This window comes from Anabrus simplex, chromosome 2 (assembly GCF_040414725.1).
Source record: "Anabrus simplex isolate iqAnaSimp1 chromosome 2, ASM4041472v1, whole genome shotgun sequence".
NCBI lineage: Eukaryota > Metazoa > Arthropoda > Insecta > Orthoptera > Tettigoniidae > Anabrus > Anabrus simplex.
In genome coordinates, this window is record NC_090266.1 from 803,472,439 (window position 1) to 803,489,193 (window position 16,755).

Consider the following 16,755-nt stretch of genomic DNA (forward strand, 5'->3'; position numbering starts at 1 on the left):
TTCGATGCTCTTGGAATCATCATCAGTTCAAAAACAAATAAATCACAAAGATACCTGGCCAGTTGCAAGTTGCTTTATGTCGCACCGACACAGATAGGTCTTATGGCGACGATGGAACAGGAAAGGGCCAGGACTGGGAAGGAAGCGGCCGTGGCCTTAATTAAGATACAGCCCCAGCATTTGCCTGGTGTGAAAATAGGAAACCACGGAAAGCCATCTTCAGGGCTGCCGACAGTGGGGTTCGAACCAATGAACAAATTAAAGATTGAAAAGTGACAATGGTATGATACAGAGGAAGAAAATTACTGGAGGCTATAAAACAAGGAAGTGTTCCAAATTTGTTACTGATGTAAAATACAATCATGCATTTTTAAAACATAGCACCCATCTCCATTTACTACTACTACTACTACTACTACTACTACTGGTTTTTAAAGACTCTGCAATGCTAAAATTTAGCCCTGATAAGTAATTATCTGATGTGCAACATAATTTACTTAAACGGATCTCCCACACTTAAGCACAAGCCAACTACTAGAGCCAGGACTGTTGGGTAAATTAGTTTTTAAACAAACAAAAATTTCAAAACTTAATATCCTACATCTATATTGTACCAGGAAAAGTTGCTGGAAAAGGAGCATGAGATGGGTCCTAGGTAGTGTTCGGTTCTTAGGAGCCGGTACAGAGAAAGGTACTCGCAGTGCGAAATAATAGATGTTCTGTTTCTAAGCCTAGCTTTATTATTGATATGATGCGTAGAAAAATTTTGTTATTTCACATGTGAAACCAAATTAATTGTACTTCCTTTTTGTAATAATTATTATTGTACTGTAGAAAATTCTCAATAAATGTTCATAGCAAACGAAAGTCAAAAGAATCACTCTTCATGAAATAAATGTAGCTTCAAAAAGAGTTTGAAAATTCAATATCAGACAAACTTAAAGTTTTCTTTAAGAAGTGAACACTTGAAACCTAGAGTCTTTTTGAGAAGATGCCTACAATCTTAAGAAAAATGCGTACAGTCTTTCTAAGATTATTATCGCTTGAAAAAAAGTATCACTGGAAATTTCTGAGTTCTTTGAATTAACTCTTGAATAAAAGTAAAGTTATTAGTTCATGAAGTCCATTACAAAATAGTGACTGAAATGGATTATTTATCACTCTGAAATGACTTCAAAATTTTAACACTTTCTCTGCAGTTTAAGAAGTTTTGAAATTAAAGGCGCTCATATCACCTGGATTATTATTAAAGCAGGAACTGGTGAAATGTAGTACAGCAAACAGGATTGATGGGCTCCATCGATGTCGTGATGTACCATCTCCCACGAAGTACCACGTTCAGTCCCTCGTACCACGTATGATCTCCTACGCCGTACCTCGTTCAGTTGATATGAAAATGGCAACACTCGGTCAAGATTTCTGTGTCATGTGTTAAATTGTATTGACACTAGAAAGTTCAATTGACGGATTAACTTATAAGAGTGTTGAACTATCACGATTCTACTTATTTGGAAGTCAGTATAATAGCACTAAGTATTACAGTTCATGTCACAGTCTATCATTTGAAGTTAAAATTAGAAGCATAGTTCTAAGTAAAGATACATGACTAGCAAAGAATTCACTTAGAAATGAAAGCACAGTTCGAAGTTTCGAAGCACAGTCCATGGTTCGAAATTCTATCTTTATAACACAGTTCAAAGCATAGTTCATTCTATTTACACAGTTCACAGTACAACTCATTCTATTTACATGAAAATAATGCCACAGTCTCTCTGGGTTCACGGTATTGGATTGAAAATGAATTTAAAGAGTGAAGTGAAAGTTCCGTTCTCTAACCACACACGAACATATGTTTAAATGTTCCTGGTTGTTCACTGCACCAATATTAAGTAAATAATATTTATTAATTTCCTTCAACTGAGTTAATATTTCCTTAATTTATGGTAAAAAAGAACCTTAAGATTCAATGTATCATTTTGTGTTACTGTTCACAAATAAGACAAAATCCGATACATGTTATCACTGAAAATGTTAATCTCAAGAATTTTTCAAAGTTCTGTCTATCATTGATACAAATTTTATAAGTCTCGAATAGCACTGGTTGAATGTTAAAGTCACATTATCACAAGCGATAAATTTTATAAGTCCCGAGTTATCACTCTCGAAAGTTAAAGTTCACATTAATACAGGCTGAAAATTTTTTAAGTTCCAAGTTAATCTCGGAGATATGTTAATCTCGACACATGCTGGACATCTTCAAAGTATCGATGCACTGTTGAAAAATTTTATAAGACCGGCAATTAGGACAACATAACGAACAACAAAGTTCCGGGTTCGCGACCCGCACGGTGTCAGCACAACACATCGTCGCGGTTGAGTTCCGATGCATAACTGATTCTACCTCCCTGAACGCTCTCTTTCATATGCGCAGTGGAGGTCACTGCTGTTTGCTCACAGAAAAATGTGTTTTCTTTCCACTACAATATCTCCGTAACCTGTGGGTCTATTGGCTTGAAATTTTAACATGGTGACATTGAACTTTTGGGCTTTACGGTGATATGCTTCATTTTTTAAATATTTCAACAGGTTTCCTAGATATAAAAAGGTTTCTGGAATGTTCTAGACGATAGCGAGTCAGCTACACATGGCGATTACGTCACAGACGATGACGTACCCTCTCACTCGCTCTGAGCTTCCACGCCGTCTCGTTAGCTTGCATGCTGTAATCAGCTGTTCCATGCCGTCCTATTGCAAATGCTTGGCGACATAATGAACTATGTTCCAGGAAAAAAATATGCCCTTAGGCACTCCTGGTACAATACCAAGATGGAAAAATCTTGTAATGAAATAATCATTAAGTCTGCAAGACAATTCCACATTTTTATGTTCCTATTTGGTATGAACGTACAGTCCCAGCATTTGCCTGAAGTGAAAATGGGAAACCACAGAAAACTATCTTCCGGGGTGCTGACAGTGGAGTTCAAACCCACAGTCTCCTAAAAGCAAGCTCCATAATATTTTACACAACGGAAAAAAAAAGGAAAAAGGAAATTAAATATAAAAAACATTGTGTACCACTCATCTGTATGACATTCAATAACATAACTTTAGTATTGAGAAGGTTCACCAGTTTTAAACTGCTGTGTATTTAGAAGACTATTTAAATTCTCTCTAAACCCTATCATCAATTACAGAATATAATAATTAGAATTACCTGATGGATTTCCAACATCTGTTTCCAACATGATGCTTTCTTTACTTTCATCCATTATAGATACTAAATCTTCAGAAACAGTAGAATTTCTTGCAGAAGTTTCATCCAAATTTCTGTTAGGCAACACATCTGTAAATTAAAAAGAAGTAAACCAGAGAAGTATTTAATACAGTCATTTGTCTTACTGTTGGCACATTCCTTTCATCGCACTGGCTAAACACACTACTAGATTTGGGTTAAATAGACAGAGGTATAGGTATCTAACAATACTGTTCATGAAATCAATACTTCCTTAATACATAAATTTTAAATTATTATTGCCATCTGGTCACAACTAGCACATTTCAAGTGATCACAAGTAACACAGGTTTCATTCATAAGCTTTTAAATAGCAAGTAGCAATACATTGGCTATGTTTCTAAACCAGACTGCTGACCCTACAATGAAAATGGCCTCCGTTCCTTGTATTTTTGCAGATGGTCTGGCAAAACACAAGCTGGTGGCAAGACATTGGGTGCAATTGTAAGCCAGACTTCCAATATTATAGTAAAAGGGGCCTCTGTTCCTTATATTTCTGCAAAGGTCTAGCGCCACTAGGTCACAACTATAACTTACATTAAAAGTCATGTATCACATCCTGAACTGCAATATGAAAAATTTGCAAAGGTGAAATTGCACTTATTTCAAGCATTATTTTGTTTCACTTTATGCAGATATGGATAAACCAAGTTCCACTTACAAAATAACCTCTATTCTGAGTGTAACCAATAACAAAAAGAGAATTTCAGTAAACATATCGTAAGATCTGCTACACTATCAAATCACATGCATCAAATCACATACTGCATGTTAGCGTCTGTGGTGCAAAATCTGATATTGATTTTAGAATACCATTTTCACGGCAGTCGTTATTTTGAAGGGACAGAAGATAGTGCATTATGTGGTCTACCTTCTTTATATATATGTAAGTGAAGTTATGAAATATTTTCAATTGGATCCTGTGAGTGATAACTATGCCATTTGCTGCATTTGAAAAAAAGTTTCTCATGAGGTGGAAAATTTTTGAACACTAGCAACCTAAAGATATATGACACCTCAGTTCATAAAACGGATTTTACTGAAAACCCAAAAAGCAAAAGTCACAAGAAGTAGCTGAGGAAGAGCCTGTGCCTGTTCATTTGGTTCTGAAGTCACTGTCTTTATCATCATCATCATCATCATCATGCTGCTTGAATACAAATCAACTCACTCTTACATCTTTTCTGGGCAGGAAATCCACATTTAAACCAGGAAAATTATCAAGAAAATAGCGTACAAGATATGCAAATACAGTACAACCAAACATTTAGCATGATGGATCTGTTGGCGTGTGGTCATCAGTTCACAGACTGGTTTGATGCAGCTTGCCATGCCACCCTATCCAGTGCTAACCTTTTCATATTTTTTTAAAAATTTGCTTTACGTGCCCTATCATTCTCTCTCTTCTTCTGGTCAAATTTTGCCAAATCATTCTCCTCCTTCAGCATTTTTCTGTAACACCAGATTTCAAAAGCTTCCATTCTGAGCTAGTCATCATCCATGTTTCACTTCCATAGAATGCCACACTCCAGATGAAGGTCTTCAGAAATGTCTTTCTAATTCCTATATCAATGTTTGAAGTGAGCATTATTTTTTTTTTTTTTTTTTTATTGGCTTTACATTGCACAGACACAGATAGGTCTTGTGGTGACGATGGGATAGGAAAGGGCTAGGACTTGGAAGGACTGGCCGTGGCCTTAATTAGGGTACAGCACTAGCATTTGCCTGGTGTGAAAATGGAACACCACGGAAAACCATCTTCAGGGCTACCGACAGTGGGATTCGAACCCACTATCTCCCGATGCAAGCTCACAGCAGCGCGGCGCTAACTGCATGGCCAACTAGCCCAATAGCAAATTTCTTTTTTTTAAGAAAAATCTTCCTTGTTCGTGCTAGTCTGCATTTTTTGTCGTACATATAGTTGCCAACATTAGTTATTCTACTACCCAAGTAACAATAATCATCTACTTCCTGTAAGAATTAATTTCCTAACCAAATATTTCCTGCAGACTTAATTTGACTGTACTCCATTACCTTTGTTTTAAATTTATTTATTTTCATCTTGTACTCCTTCTCCAAGATTGTGTCCATAAAAATTCAGCAATTTCTCCAGATCTTCTGCAGACTCATATAGAATAATTTCATCAGCAAATCTCAGTGTTCTGATTTCCTCTCCTTGGATTGAGGATGGATGCAAGGAGTTGATTCAGCACCTTGAACGTAGATATATCATGCCTAGTCATAAGCATATATCAAACTGCATATCCCAGGACAGTATGATACTTCTTTTTACTTTTTGTTTTATGTCGTACTGATACAGACTAGTCATATGGTGAAGATAGGATAGGGCTACAACTGGGAAGGAACTGACCGTGGTCTTAATTAAGGTACAGCCTCCAGCATTTGTCTGGTGTGAAAATGTGATAACATGGAAAATCATCTTCAACTGTATGAAGCAGCTGTATCGACAGATTTATGAATATCAACAGCATCCAACAATTACCAACAAAGCATTATTGTTCACTTTGTGGACCAGAACTATAAAACTTAACATCAGCCTTCAAGCTGAGTACTCAACAGCATATGTGCATTTAAGTCATAGCATTCGAAGAAATAAGTCGCACAGATGAAAATAGTGCAAATTTCTCTCTCTTTTTTCTTTTTTGCTAGTAGTTTAACATCGCAATAACACATTGAAAGGTTTTTAGTGACTTAAGGATGAGAAAGGCCTGGGATTGTAACCGCCGTGGCCTTAATTAAGGTATAGCCCCATCATTTGCCAGATGTGAAAATCGGAAACCACAGAAAGCCATCTTCAGGGCTGCCGATGTTGGGATTTGAAACCACCATCCCCCGAATCCAAGCTCACAGCAGCGAAAAGTGCAACAAACTCACTCTATGCAAATTTCTTGAAGAAGACTATAGGTTTAATGGAGTTGTAACGGAGTAAATGCTATGAATCTTGGAAAATTTCCCACTTGCTCTGTGTAGCTCATATATTCCAACTTCCTTGAAAAAGGGCTTTTTCACTACAAAGAGTACTCGGGATCTCCTTGTGTTACGTAGAAAACTAGCAGAAAGTTTCAAGCATTCCTTAATTCCAAGATTCTCAAAGCCGCACAGGAACACCTTTCACTATCACAACACCGCTGATTCATGATGAACCTATGATGATGATGCTGCTTGTTGTTTTAAGGGGCCTAACATCGAGGTCACCAGCCCCTGATGGTACAAAATGAGACGAAATGCAATGACAAAATAAAAATACACACAAAATCCTCCACTGACCAGAATTCAAAACGTGAGGACGAAAAAATGAAGGGATGGATATGAAGTTAAAAACAATCAGTGGAGACGACCCGCAAAGCCTCAGCCTCAGAAACTGACGGAAAACAATAGTAATACTGACCAAGGGGCTGGTTCTATAGCACAATACTAAATCGATGATGCTTGCAAGCTAAAGGGGTCGCCAGTATCCAGTAATCGGGAGATCGTGGGTTCGAGCCCCACTGTCGCCAGCCCTGAAGATGGTTTTCCGTGGTTTCCCATTTTCACACCAGGCAAATGCCGGGGCTGTACCTTAATTAAGGCCACGGCCGCTTCCTTCCACTTCCTAGGCCTTTCCCGTCCCATCGTCGCCATAAGACATATCTGTGTCGGTGCGACGTAAAATAAATAGCAAAAAAAATAGTAGCTAAAGGGGTCCAAAATATAGGTCATCGCACTCTCATAATGGTACTTATCGCTTGGAAAGTAGAACCATGGTATTTGACATGGTGCGGTACTAATCAACAGTATCGTAGACTCGCGGTATTCCACACATTATGGTACTACTCACAGGTAATGAAATTCGCACAGGTAATACAGATCTATGGTGTTTCACACATAGCGGCGCCATTTACAGGCAACGCAAACCTATGGTTTTCATCACATACGTGTACTAACCACAGGGACTCGTACTATCCCGTGGTGTTCCTTATATAGTGGGTACTAATCATAGGCAAGCCAGAACCCTGGTGTCGCTCATATAGTGCTACTAATCATAGTTACCGTAAAAGCCTGACCGCACGGTGCTCCTGACTGCTACTAATCCCAAACCTATTTGGTACCTAACATAATGGTACTACGCGCAAGTAATAACGACCCATGGTGTTCCCCGTGTGATGGTACTAATCACAAGTAGTTTCATGGTTCTAATCCAATCATCCCTTGGTCGCCCCTTTTAGTCGCCTCTGACAACAGACAGGGGATACCGTGGGTGTATTATTTGTCTGCCTCCCCCACCCACATGGGGTGTGTGTTTTTTCCGTGAGAGGTATTTTATTTCCCTCAAGTCCGCCGGCAAGCCAGTTAGGACCCCCCTATCCGCCACCTGGGACGCGCCACGTGGGAGTATCACCTCTCCCCCTGCTACGCCAGCGTAGTAGGTTCGTGGCATGATGAACCTACTTGATGGAATTCAACTCTTCAAGTGCTACCGAAGCTTCAAAAAGACAAGAGAACCACTGCATTCCCACCCTCTGATCTCACCCTTCTCATAAATTTTACAGTAACACAACAGGAGCGTAGTGAATAATTCGATGCAGTTATGCATCAATAGACTAAGTGTCACTTTAGGAAAATAGAGATTTTAGCTCCTTCATGTAGATGAGAAATTAAACTACTAGTAAAAATGTCCCCACTGCGTTACAAAAAGGCATTGGATGTCAGTTAACTGAAAACCTAAGCGACATAGCAGTAAATAGTTCAGCTGTAAATTGCATCAGTAGACTATGCAATGCAACATTCTAGTTTACATCATTGGACCAAGTGCCATATTCCTCATATTGTGTCAAGGATGACAGCAAGGGAACCCACGTTTTCGACAGTGCTAAGTTATTCATGGGGTGATACACTGAGTGGTTTATCTAGTCACAAATTTCAGCAGTGTTTCAAGTACTTCCGAAAGTAAGGAGAGGGACAGGGAAAATGATTGTGAATCATAAAAGGGACGCTTTAAACTCATAAACTGCAAGAGATCTGGCTACAACACGAGGTTCAATTCACTCCCACACTACCTCATTGATTTCCCCGTTACCATTGATCTTGGCCTTCCTTTTCATTTGACCATTCCCTTGAATCCAATCAATTATTTTCTTCATTTTTAATTGTCGTAAATTAACATTTTTCCACATCTGAACTGGAACATTATTTGCTGCACCACGAGTTTGTCCTTTTCCTTAGCTTAAATTAATTTTAACTTTTTTGTTTAGTAACAGTGTAACTTAAGATTTAGCCATGATGTCCAATTTATCTTCATTTTTATGAATACCGTAGCCAACTGTTTGGCAGTATGTGTGCTTCCTTATCTTCATCAACAATCTATTCTGAAAGTCTCAGAGTCTTGGTCAACTTCCCTGTTCAGCTACTGACCTGTTTATCATAAACGACGGCTTACTAGCTTTTTACTCATAGAAATTCCTGAAGTCTTCTAGTGAAGAAATAGAACGGTAGGTGTGCTGATGGCAGCGATGTCTAAACATGTGCGTCAGCTTGTCCAAACAATGACAGTGATCACACCAGCACCAGAATGCACAAATATTGTACGTATGACTACATAATTTCCTAATATATTCCGCATTGTACAAGTAGATTTTAAAGAATTCTTTCATTATTCGTTTCTGTTTCTGTGTTAGAAGAGTAAGAACATTACAATGCCGTAAGCTTCGCTGGGACAAAGAAATTCTTTTGTAGAGGACAAGTTTTGCTTTATTGAAGTTCCGCTTTGAACAAGTTAGACTGTATTTAAAAAATAGCGATTAGTCTACTGATGAAATTTGAGGTATTCCTCATACCTGAAAATTCTTTTACATTGCCAACACCAAAATCCCCTTACTCTTGAGCATCTGCTTCAATATGACTTGAAAAGTAATGTGACTGGAGTAGGGATCCAAACCCAAATTTTCTCCTGTCTGGACAGGCGCGAGCCACGCCACAACTCCGATACATTATTCAAGTCTTAGAAGGGGAGCTATTCCCTAAAATCATTTCTATAACCCTGCACTGATAGTTCACTTTGTGGACCAGAAGAAAATGTTGGTCCCTTGCATTTCCATTTTACTGTATATATACGGTATGTACTGTGAGTATAAATATTTTGAAATCTGGAGAGAATAGTCTATAGTATGATTTGAATAAGCAAATGACACCCATGTCCATTGGCTGTAAGGAACTCGTATTAGGCGGGAACCAGAACAGTTTCATGTTTGACAATTTTATGTTTGGGTGGCAGAAGGCATTGTTGCAGGAAAGAACCCCAGACTTAGCAAAATTATGTTTGCTTGAATTTACACATAAAACAAGAGTTAAATGTGAATATCTTGAAACTAACTTCTGGCACATGGTCTAATGATACATAACTGCATCCACTAGACCGATTCAAGGAATATTTCTGATCATGTAACACTCGCTTCATGTTCTTCTATAGTAACAGAGAGGTATTATGGTGACAATGGGTCCGACTCGTTGGCTGAATGGTCAGCGTACTGGCCTTCGGTTCAGAGGGTCCCGGGTTCGATTCCCGGCCGGGTCGGGGATTTTAATCGCTTCTGATTAATTCTTCTGGCTCGGGGACTGGGTGTATTTGTCCCAACACTCCCCTCATCATATTCAGACAACATACCACACTACCCACCACCACAGAAACATCCAATAGTGATTACATCCCTCCATATAGGGTTTGTGTCAGGAAGGGCATCCGACCGTAAAACAAGGCCAAATCCACCTGTGCGACATAATTCGCACCCGCGACCCAACAGGTGTGGGGAAAAAGCGGTAGCAAAAGAAGAAGATTATGGTGACAACGGGAAAGGACAGGGCTGGGATTAGGAGGAAAGCCTTAATTAAGGTGCAGCCCAGAATTTGCCTGGTGTGAAAATGGGAAACCACGAAAGACCATCTTCTTGTCTGGCAATGGTGGGATTCAAAACAACCATTTCCCAAATGCAAGCTTACGGTTATGCAGCCTGTACCATGCAGCCAACTTGCTGAGTGATAAATGATATAATTTGATACAAGGTATGAAAGAAACGAGACTAAAAACATATATTCGTATCAAATATTGAGAACATCTAGTAATGGTGCATATCTAAGTAGATCTTTTCAACAATTATAGAAAATAACTAGTGGCCTATTGGACGACTGCTTAGAAACATCAATAAATCAATAAGACCAAAGAAAAATTAGGAAATAGTATGTAACAGAATAGTTTTTAGCTGTGCCACTGAAGGCAGCAACAGATTCAAAACACAGAACTGCTTGAGAGACATAACAAAGTTATAATCAAACCTAACACAATTAGCTGCAGAACACTGTTCTCTTTACACTGCGACACCACACTCCCTCTTTCTGTCAATATCATACATAAAATGCAGAACTGCTAGAGTAAATTAATTTTGTAATAATATTTCCCAGTACTGTTTGAAGTATGAACAAAATCAACATTACAACAATGTTTTTCTATACTGTTTGAAGTACAGAACACAATTAGTATCACAGTTAATGCAGCAAGGGACAACACTTTTTCTATATTTTTTCTGGCTATATTATACACAAGTTGCATAACCACCAGAGTTAAGTAATTTTTCTGTAATACTTATTTATCTGTTCACAATGCCCTTTGTATTTTCTCTATCACATTCTTGGCTTTGTTAACTTGTAACATGAATAGCATCTTGTAAATCTTCTGGATTCTTGACATGATTGAAAACAACATACAATTATCTGTGAGTAAACATTGGCTTAGGAAGACAGATGCCAAGTTTATGAACAGTCTGCCCTTGCTTGCTTAGTAGATGACTTAAAAAGGAGTACATTAATTAGATCAAAGAAAACTGAAGAAATAGTTTGCAACAGAATACCTATCTACGTCATTGACTCAGACCTAATGTAATTAGTCTCAGAACACTGTTCTCTCTAAACTAAGGCACATCTCACACACCCTCACTCCTTCAGTCAATATCATACTGTCCCCTTCAAAAGTGGTAAAAATCATTTATTGGAGAATATTTTATTTCTACTGTGTGTTGGAGCATTATTTTGTGAACCAGGAAGGGAGTTTTAACACATCGAGTCGGCTGAGCTAAACGCCAGGTGTACGGGAATTCCAACCAAGGGCGAACGAGGGGAGAGCGCAGATACTGCTAGCCAAATAACCTTCAAATCAGCCGTGAATGCCACGTGACCAGGCAGAATGTGTGTCAAGTGCTCGATCGATATTAGTGAAGGTGCATGACGTCTGACTATGGCAGCCAATCAAGCGATTAATTTGGTGCGAAGTTAATAAATTAACCAATCGCTTATAAGGAAAAGACGCACCCCTGTCTTAAGACGGTGAATTATGGATTTTCCTAAGGAAACTTTACTTGGAAATTTCTACCTCTGAACACGACGTGTGGAGAATTACTCTAACTTCAACTACGGACGAGAGAAGACGCACTTCGCTTACTGAGGGACTTCGTCTTATTCAGAGCCTACAACTTGTTGCAACAGCAGTTCAGATATTTGCGGATTCCACTTACAATTCACCAGATATTAAAAGATAAGTTACTTTTCCATCTTATCAAACAGCGGTGTGTGTTTTGGACTTGTCTCAGACGTACTTTTCAGTTTCAGCTTTCACAAGAACTTCCACAGAAGAGATCACTGGTTCGAGTTCAAGTCAGGATGCCTGTCTTCTCACGAGGTGAATGGTGTGATTTCCAGCGCGCCAGCATGTCCAGAATGTACGAGTAAAATGTAAGGCAGTCCAGACGGGCATGACCAGGATCGATGGTGCGTAATGTGGTAATGCACTAGGTCATCAGCCCGAATTCTACAACCGACAGTCACCACCAAGTAATATTTAAACTTTGTTATTCTTTCTTTCTATCTGTAAATGTAATTGTAATGACATAGCCTCTACTTATTTGTTCAGAAAATTTTCTATTAGTTAGAATTTTTCCACCTCTTCTTTCTTGGTGAAGGTAGTTTGAGGATGTGTGAGTATTTTGAACCTATTAGTTTGTTTGAGTGAATGTCATCGAGAAGTGTTTCAACTGTCCCGAGTTCATTGTGGCAGGAGAAATAAATGTAAAATGACCTCAACGTTAAACTAGGACTATTTGAATATTTTTAGACTTGAATTGAGATCAAATGGGACAGTAATTTCGTGGATTCTATTATGTCAGAGTTCATTTCTTAATTATACGACGTATGGTTGAATTTTGAGTGCAATAGAGTCATCTGAAATATTGTTGTGCAGTAGCTTCCGCATGTATGATCTTGCGCGGCCAGGGATGATAATAATAATAATGATAAAAATAAATTAACTTAACTATCGCGTAAAAGAACACTTAAGGTCATGAGCATAATATTATTTATTATTGAATAAGGTTGATGTGCACTCATTTATGTTAATTTAGGCCTGGGAAATGGCAGTATCTGACCGATACAAATTTTTATATACTTGCTGTGCTGTGATAATTAGTTGACTGGTAGATGGATATTATTGAATTCAGCAGGTGAGCTGTGCATCCATTATTGAGTCAATTTAAGGAGAAAATATGTTACTTGACGTAATTTCTTCGTTGTGGGTGCAGATTAATCGAGAGCCACAATTATGGTGGAGAAGTAAAAATAAATATCGCAGCTCATGAACCGCGTGCGCGGAATGTTAATTCTGGCCTGTGTATAAGCAATTTTGTCGATGATTTTTGGATGATTTTTGTTCGCAAATTTTCTCTGAACATCGTCGTATAACTGAGTTCTTTAATAAAGTGATAATCATTGCTCTATCACATTTCAAGTTGATGAGAGGAGGTCGCCACGATAGTGTCATCATGAGAATGTTTTTCCTAACTTTGACTAAATATAAAAATTAATAATCAAGGGCTAGCGTTTGTGTAAATATGTATATAATATTTCCGTGTATCTTTGTGTGAGTGTAGTGTGTGTGATTTGTCTGTATTTTGCTTAATGTAATTTTTCAATCCATATTTGTGATGATGCTCTTCGTTGTTTCGTGAATTATTGGCCTATTTTACGCCAACTTTAGTGGTTCACCATTTGATTGAATTTAAACCTTTAGTGAATTTTATTCGTTTTTAAGGAAGAATAGGATCTTGACTAACGAATACACATAAATAAGTATAGGCCATGTCAGTGGATTGAACTCACAAAATCAAAATTGTAAGAGTTACTTAATTAATTATTTCAATTAATGGATAAATGTAGATTGACATGATGTCACGTTCCAAGCTATTATGTGAAAATCAACTACTAAATAATTATAAAATAGAGTTGATTAATTAATTTAAAGGTCAAGGAAGACGATTTAACCATAATTTAATGGGAGAAAATTTTTTATTTAATTTTCAAAGAGGAAGTGAAAATGATCATTTTCAAACTTGGTTAAAGTTAAATCCTTGGAGGAAGGAAATTTATTTTCAAGTTATTTAATTATCAATGGGAGAGATCATCTCAAATTAATTATTATTAATTATTTAATTAATTTTCAACTAAAAATATAAATATTATATTTACAGATTCAGGCATTCGCTGTTCCGTTTATTGATGAAGTGTCTATGTGATTACGACATAAAAGAAGACAAATCATATAAAACCAAATCCCTAGATTTTGTAAATTATTGTAAAGTTTAAGAAGAGCAGTAGTTGTAATAAATGTGTAAAACCTATTTAGCTTTCTCTCATTTGCCACTAGTTCATCATCTATCCCTGCACTTTAAAATTTTCGCACAGCCGATAAGCGAACGATCTACACCCTGGAGATCTTCGCTCACCGGCCGAGCTGAGCCCGGCATGACGGGTGCAATACATAACATGCAGAATCACCAGAGTGAAATAATATTACAATAATATTTCCCAATATAGTTTGAAGTACAAAGAAAACAATTACAATCAGTGTTACAATAATATTTAATGTTAACGGTTTTACATCTCACTAACTACTTTTATGGTTTTCGGAGATGCAAAGTGCTGGAATTTGTCCTGCAAGATTTTTTACATGCCAGTAACTCTACTGACACGAGGCTGATGTATTTGAGCACCTTCAAACCCCACCGGACTGAACCAGGATCGAACCTTCCAAGTTGGGCTCAGAAGGCCAGCGCTCTACCATCTGAGCTACTCAGCCTGGCTCACATCAATCATATTTCTCTGAACTGTTTGAAGTACAGAACACAATTAGAATCAGAGTTAAGAGAGCAAGGGTCACATAACGCTGTTTCTATATTCTTTCTGCCTAAATTACACAACCAGAGTTAAATAATTTTTCGATAATATTTATCTGCAAACAATGCCTTTTGTATTTGCTCTATTGCCTTCTTGGCCTTGTGTAACCTATACCTTAAATGACAACTCGCAATATTCTGGACGCTTGACACTACTGAAAGAAACATACCATAGGCTTAGGAAGGTAGAAACCAAGTTTATAAAGTGTCTGCCCCTGCTTGTCTATTGGATGATACTTTGAAAATTGTAATACATTTAAGCAGACAAAAAGAAAAAGAGGAAGAAATATGCCCAGTATGGAATTGAACACCTTTCAGCGATGTCAATGAAGGCAACACTTGATTCTAAGAAAACCAAATAATAAAAATGCTTGAGAGACATAACAAAATTAGAATAAGTTGTAACACAATTAGCCACAAAACACTGTCTATACTGAACCACACATCACAATTTCATTCTTTTTGTCAATATCACACACAACATGAACAACCACCAGAGTGAAATAATGTTACGATATTTTCAAACATTGTCTGAAGTACAAAGAAAACAATTAGAATAAATTTGTCTGAACTTTAAATTGGTCATTTGACTTTTATAGTTATTTTCCATGTATCTATTCTCAAAATGTTGTCAGTCTCGTACATTTTATAACACACGGACTTGTCTTCACCTAACCCCATTCACTATGTACTTGCACTACTTTTATTGTGGAGAAATCACTGCCAGCAGGGAGAAATGCATAAACAAACAACTCCTGTTATCACAACTAATTCACATTGTAAACTGGGCAATAGATTCACCGTCTGAATACTCCCAGATTTGAACAAACCACAGCTATTGCTTGTCTTCTGCTAAACTCACTTGTTGTGTACTGGAGTACTTTATTACAGAGAAATCTACTGCTGTCAGCAGTGAGAATTACATAAATAACAGTGAAGTAATTCATATTGCAAAGTGTGAGAATAACTTAAATAACAGTAAACTAATTCATATTGCAAAGTGAGTTGTTAGATTCACTGTCTGAATTCAATCAGCCTTGAACAACAAACTTTGGCCATTACAAATGGACGAACAAAACATTTCACATCTGCAGAGTCACTAATGCCGACACAATGTTTTTCAAAACATTAAATATTAATATTTTTAACATTTATAAACAAACAATTCAAGTTGTGAACACTTTTACAAACTTTTGCACCATGAAAGGCACTGCAGTGTTTCCATAATTTTCTGTAAGGAATTGAATTAGATGTTGTTGTTTGAGTCATCAGTCCATAGACTGGTTTGATGCAGCTCTCCATGCCACCCTATCCTGTGCTAACCTTTTCATTTCTACGTAACTATTGCATCCTACATCTGCTCTAATCTGCTTGTCATATTCATATCTTGGTCTACCCCTACCCTTCTTACCCCCTACACTTCCTTCAAAAACCAACTGAACAAGTCCTGGGTGTCTTAAGATGTGTCCTATCATTCTATCTCTTCTTCTCGTCAAATTTAGCCAAATCGATCTCCTCTCACCAATTCGATTCAGTATCTCTTCATTCGTGATTCGATCAATCCATCTCACATTCAGCATTCTTCTGTAACACCACAGTTCAAAAGCTTCTATTCTCTTTCTTTCTGAGCCAGTTATCGTCCATGCTTCACTTCCATACAATGCCACGCTCCACACGAAAGTCTTCAAAAACATCCTTCTAATTCCGATATCAATGTTTGAAGTGAGCAAGTTTCTTTTCTTAAGAAAGCTCTTCCTTGCTTGTGCTAGTCTGCATTTTATGTCCTCCTTACTTCTGCCATCGTTAGTTATTTTACTACCCAAGTAACAATATTCATCTACTTCCTTTAAGATTTCATTTCCTAATCTAATATTTCCTGCATCACCTGCCTTCGTTCGACTGCACTCCATTACTTTTGTTTTGGACTTATTTATTTTCATCTTGTACTCCTTACCCAAGACTTCATCCATTCAGCAACTTCGAGATCTTCTGCAGTCTCAGATAAAATAACAATATCATCGGCAAATCTCAAGGTTTTGATTTCCTCTCCTTGGACTGTGATTCCCTTTCCAAATTTCTCTTTGATTTCCTTTACTGCCTGTTCTATGTAAACATTGAAAAGGAGAGGGGACAAACTGCAGCCTTGCCTCACTTCTTTCTGGATTGCTGCTTCTTTTTCAAAGCCCTCGATTTTTA

At 37.6% G+C, this 16,755-nt stretch overlaps 1 protein-coding gene across 1 annotated transcript in view; it reads right to left on the reverse strand.

Moving 5' to 3' along the window:
• The window catches only part of LOC137498485 (uncharacterized), a 139,935-nt gene that overhangs the window by 31,950 nt on the left and 91,230 nt on the right, over positions 1 to 16,755 (reverse strand). The window contains exon 3 of the mRNA XM_068226038.1: positions 3,215 to 3,343. Within this exon, the coding sequence (XP_068082139.1) occupies positions 3,215 to 3,343 (129 nt within the window). The remainder of the gene's footprint in view (positions 1 to 3,214; positions 3,344 to 16,755) is intronic.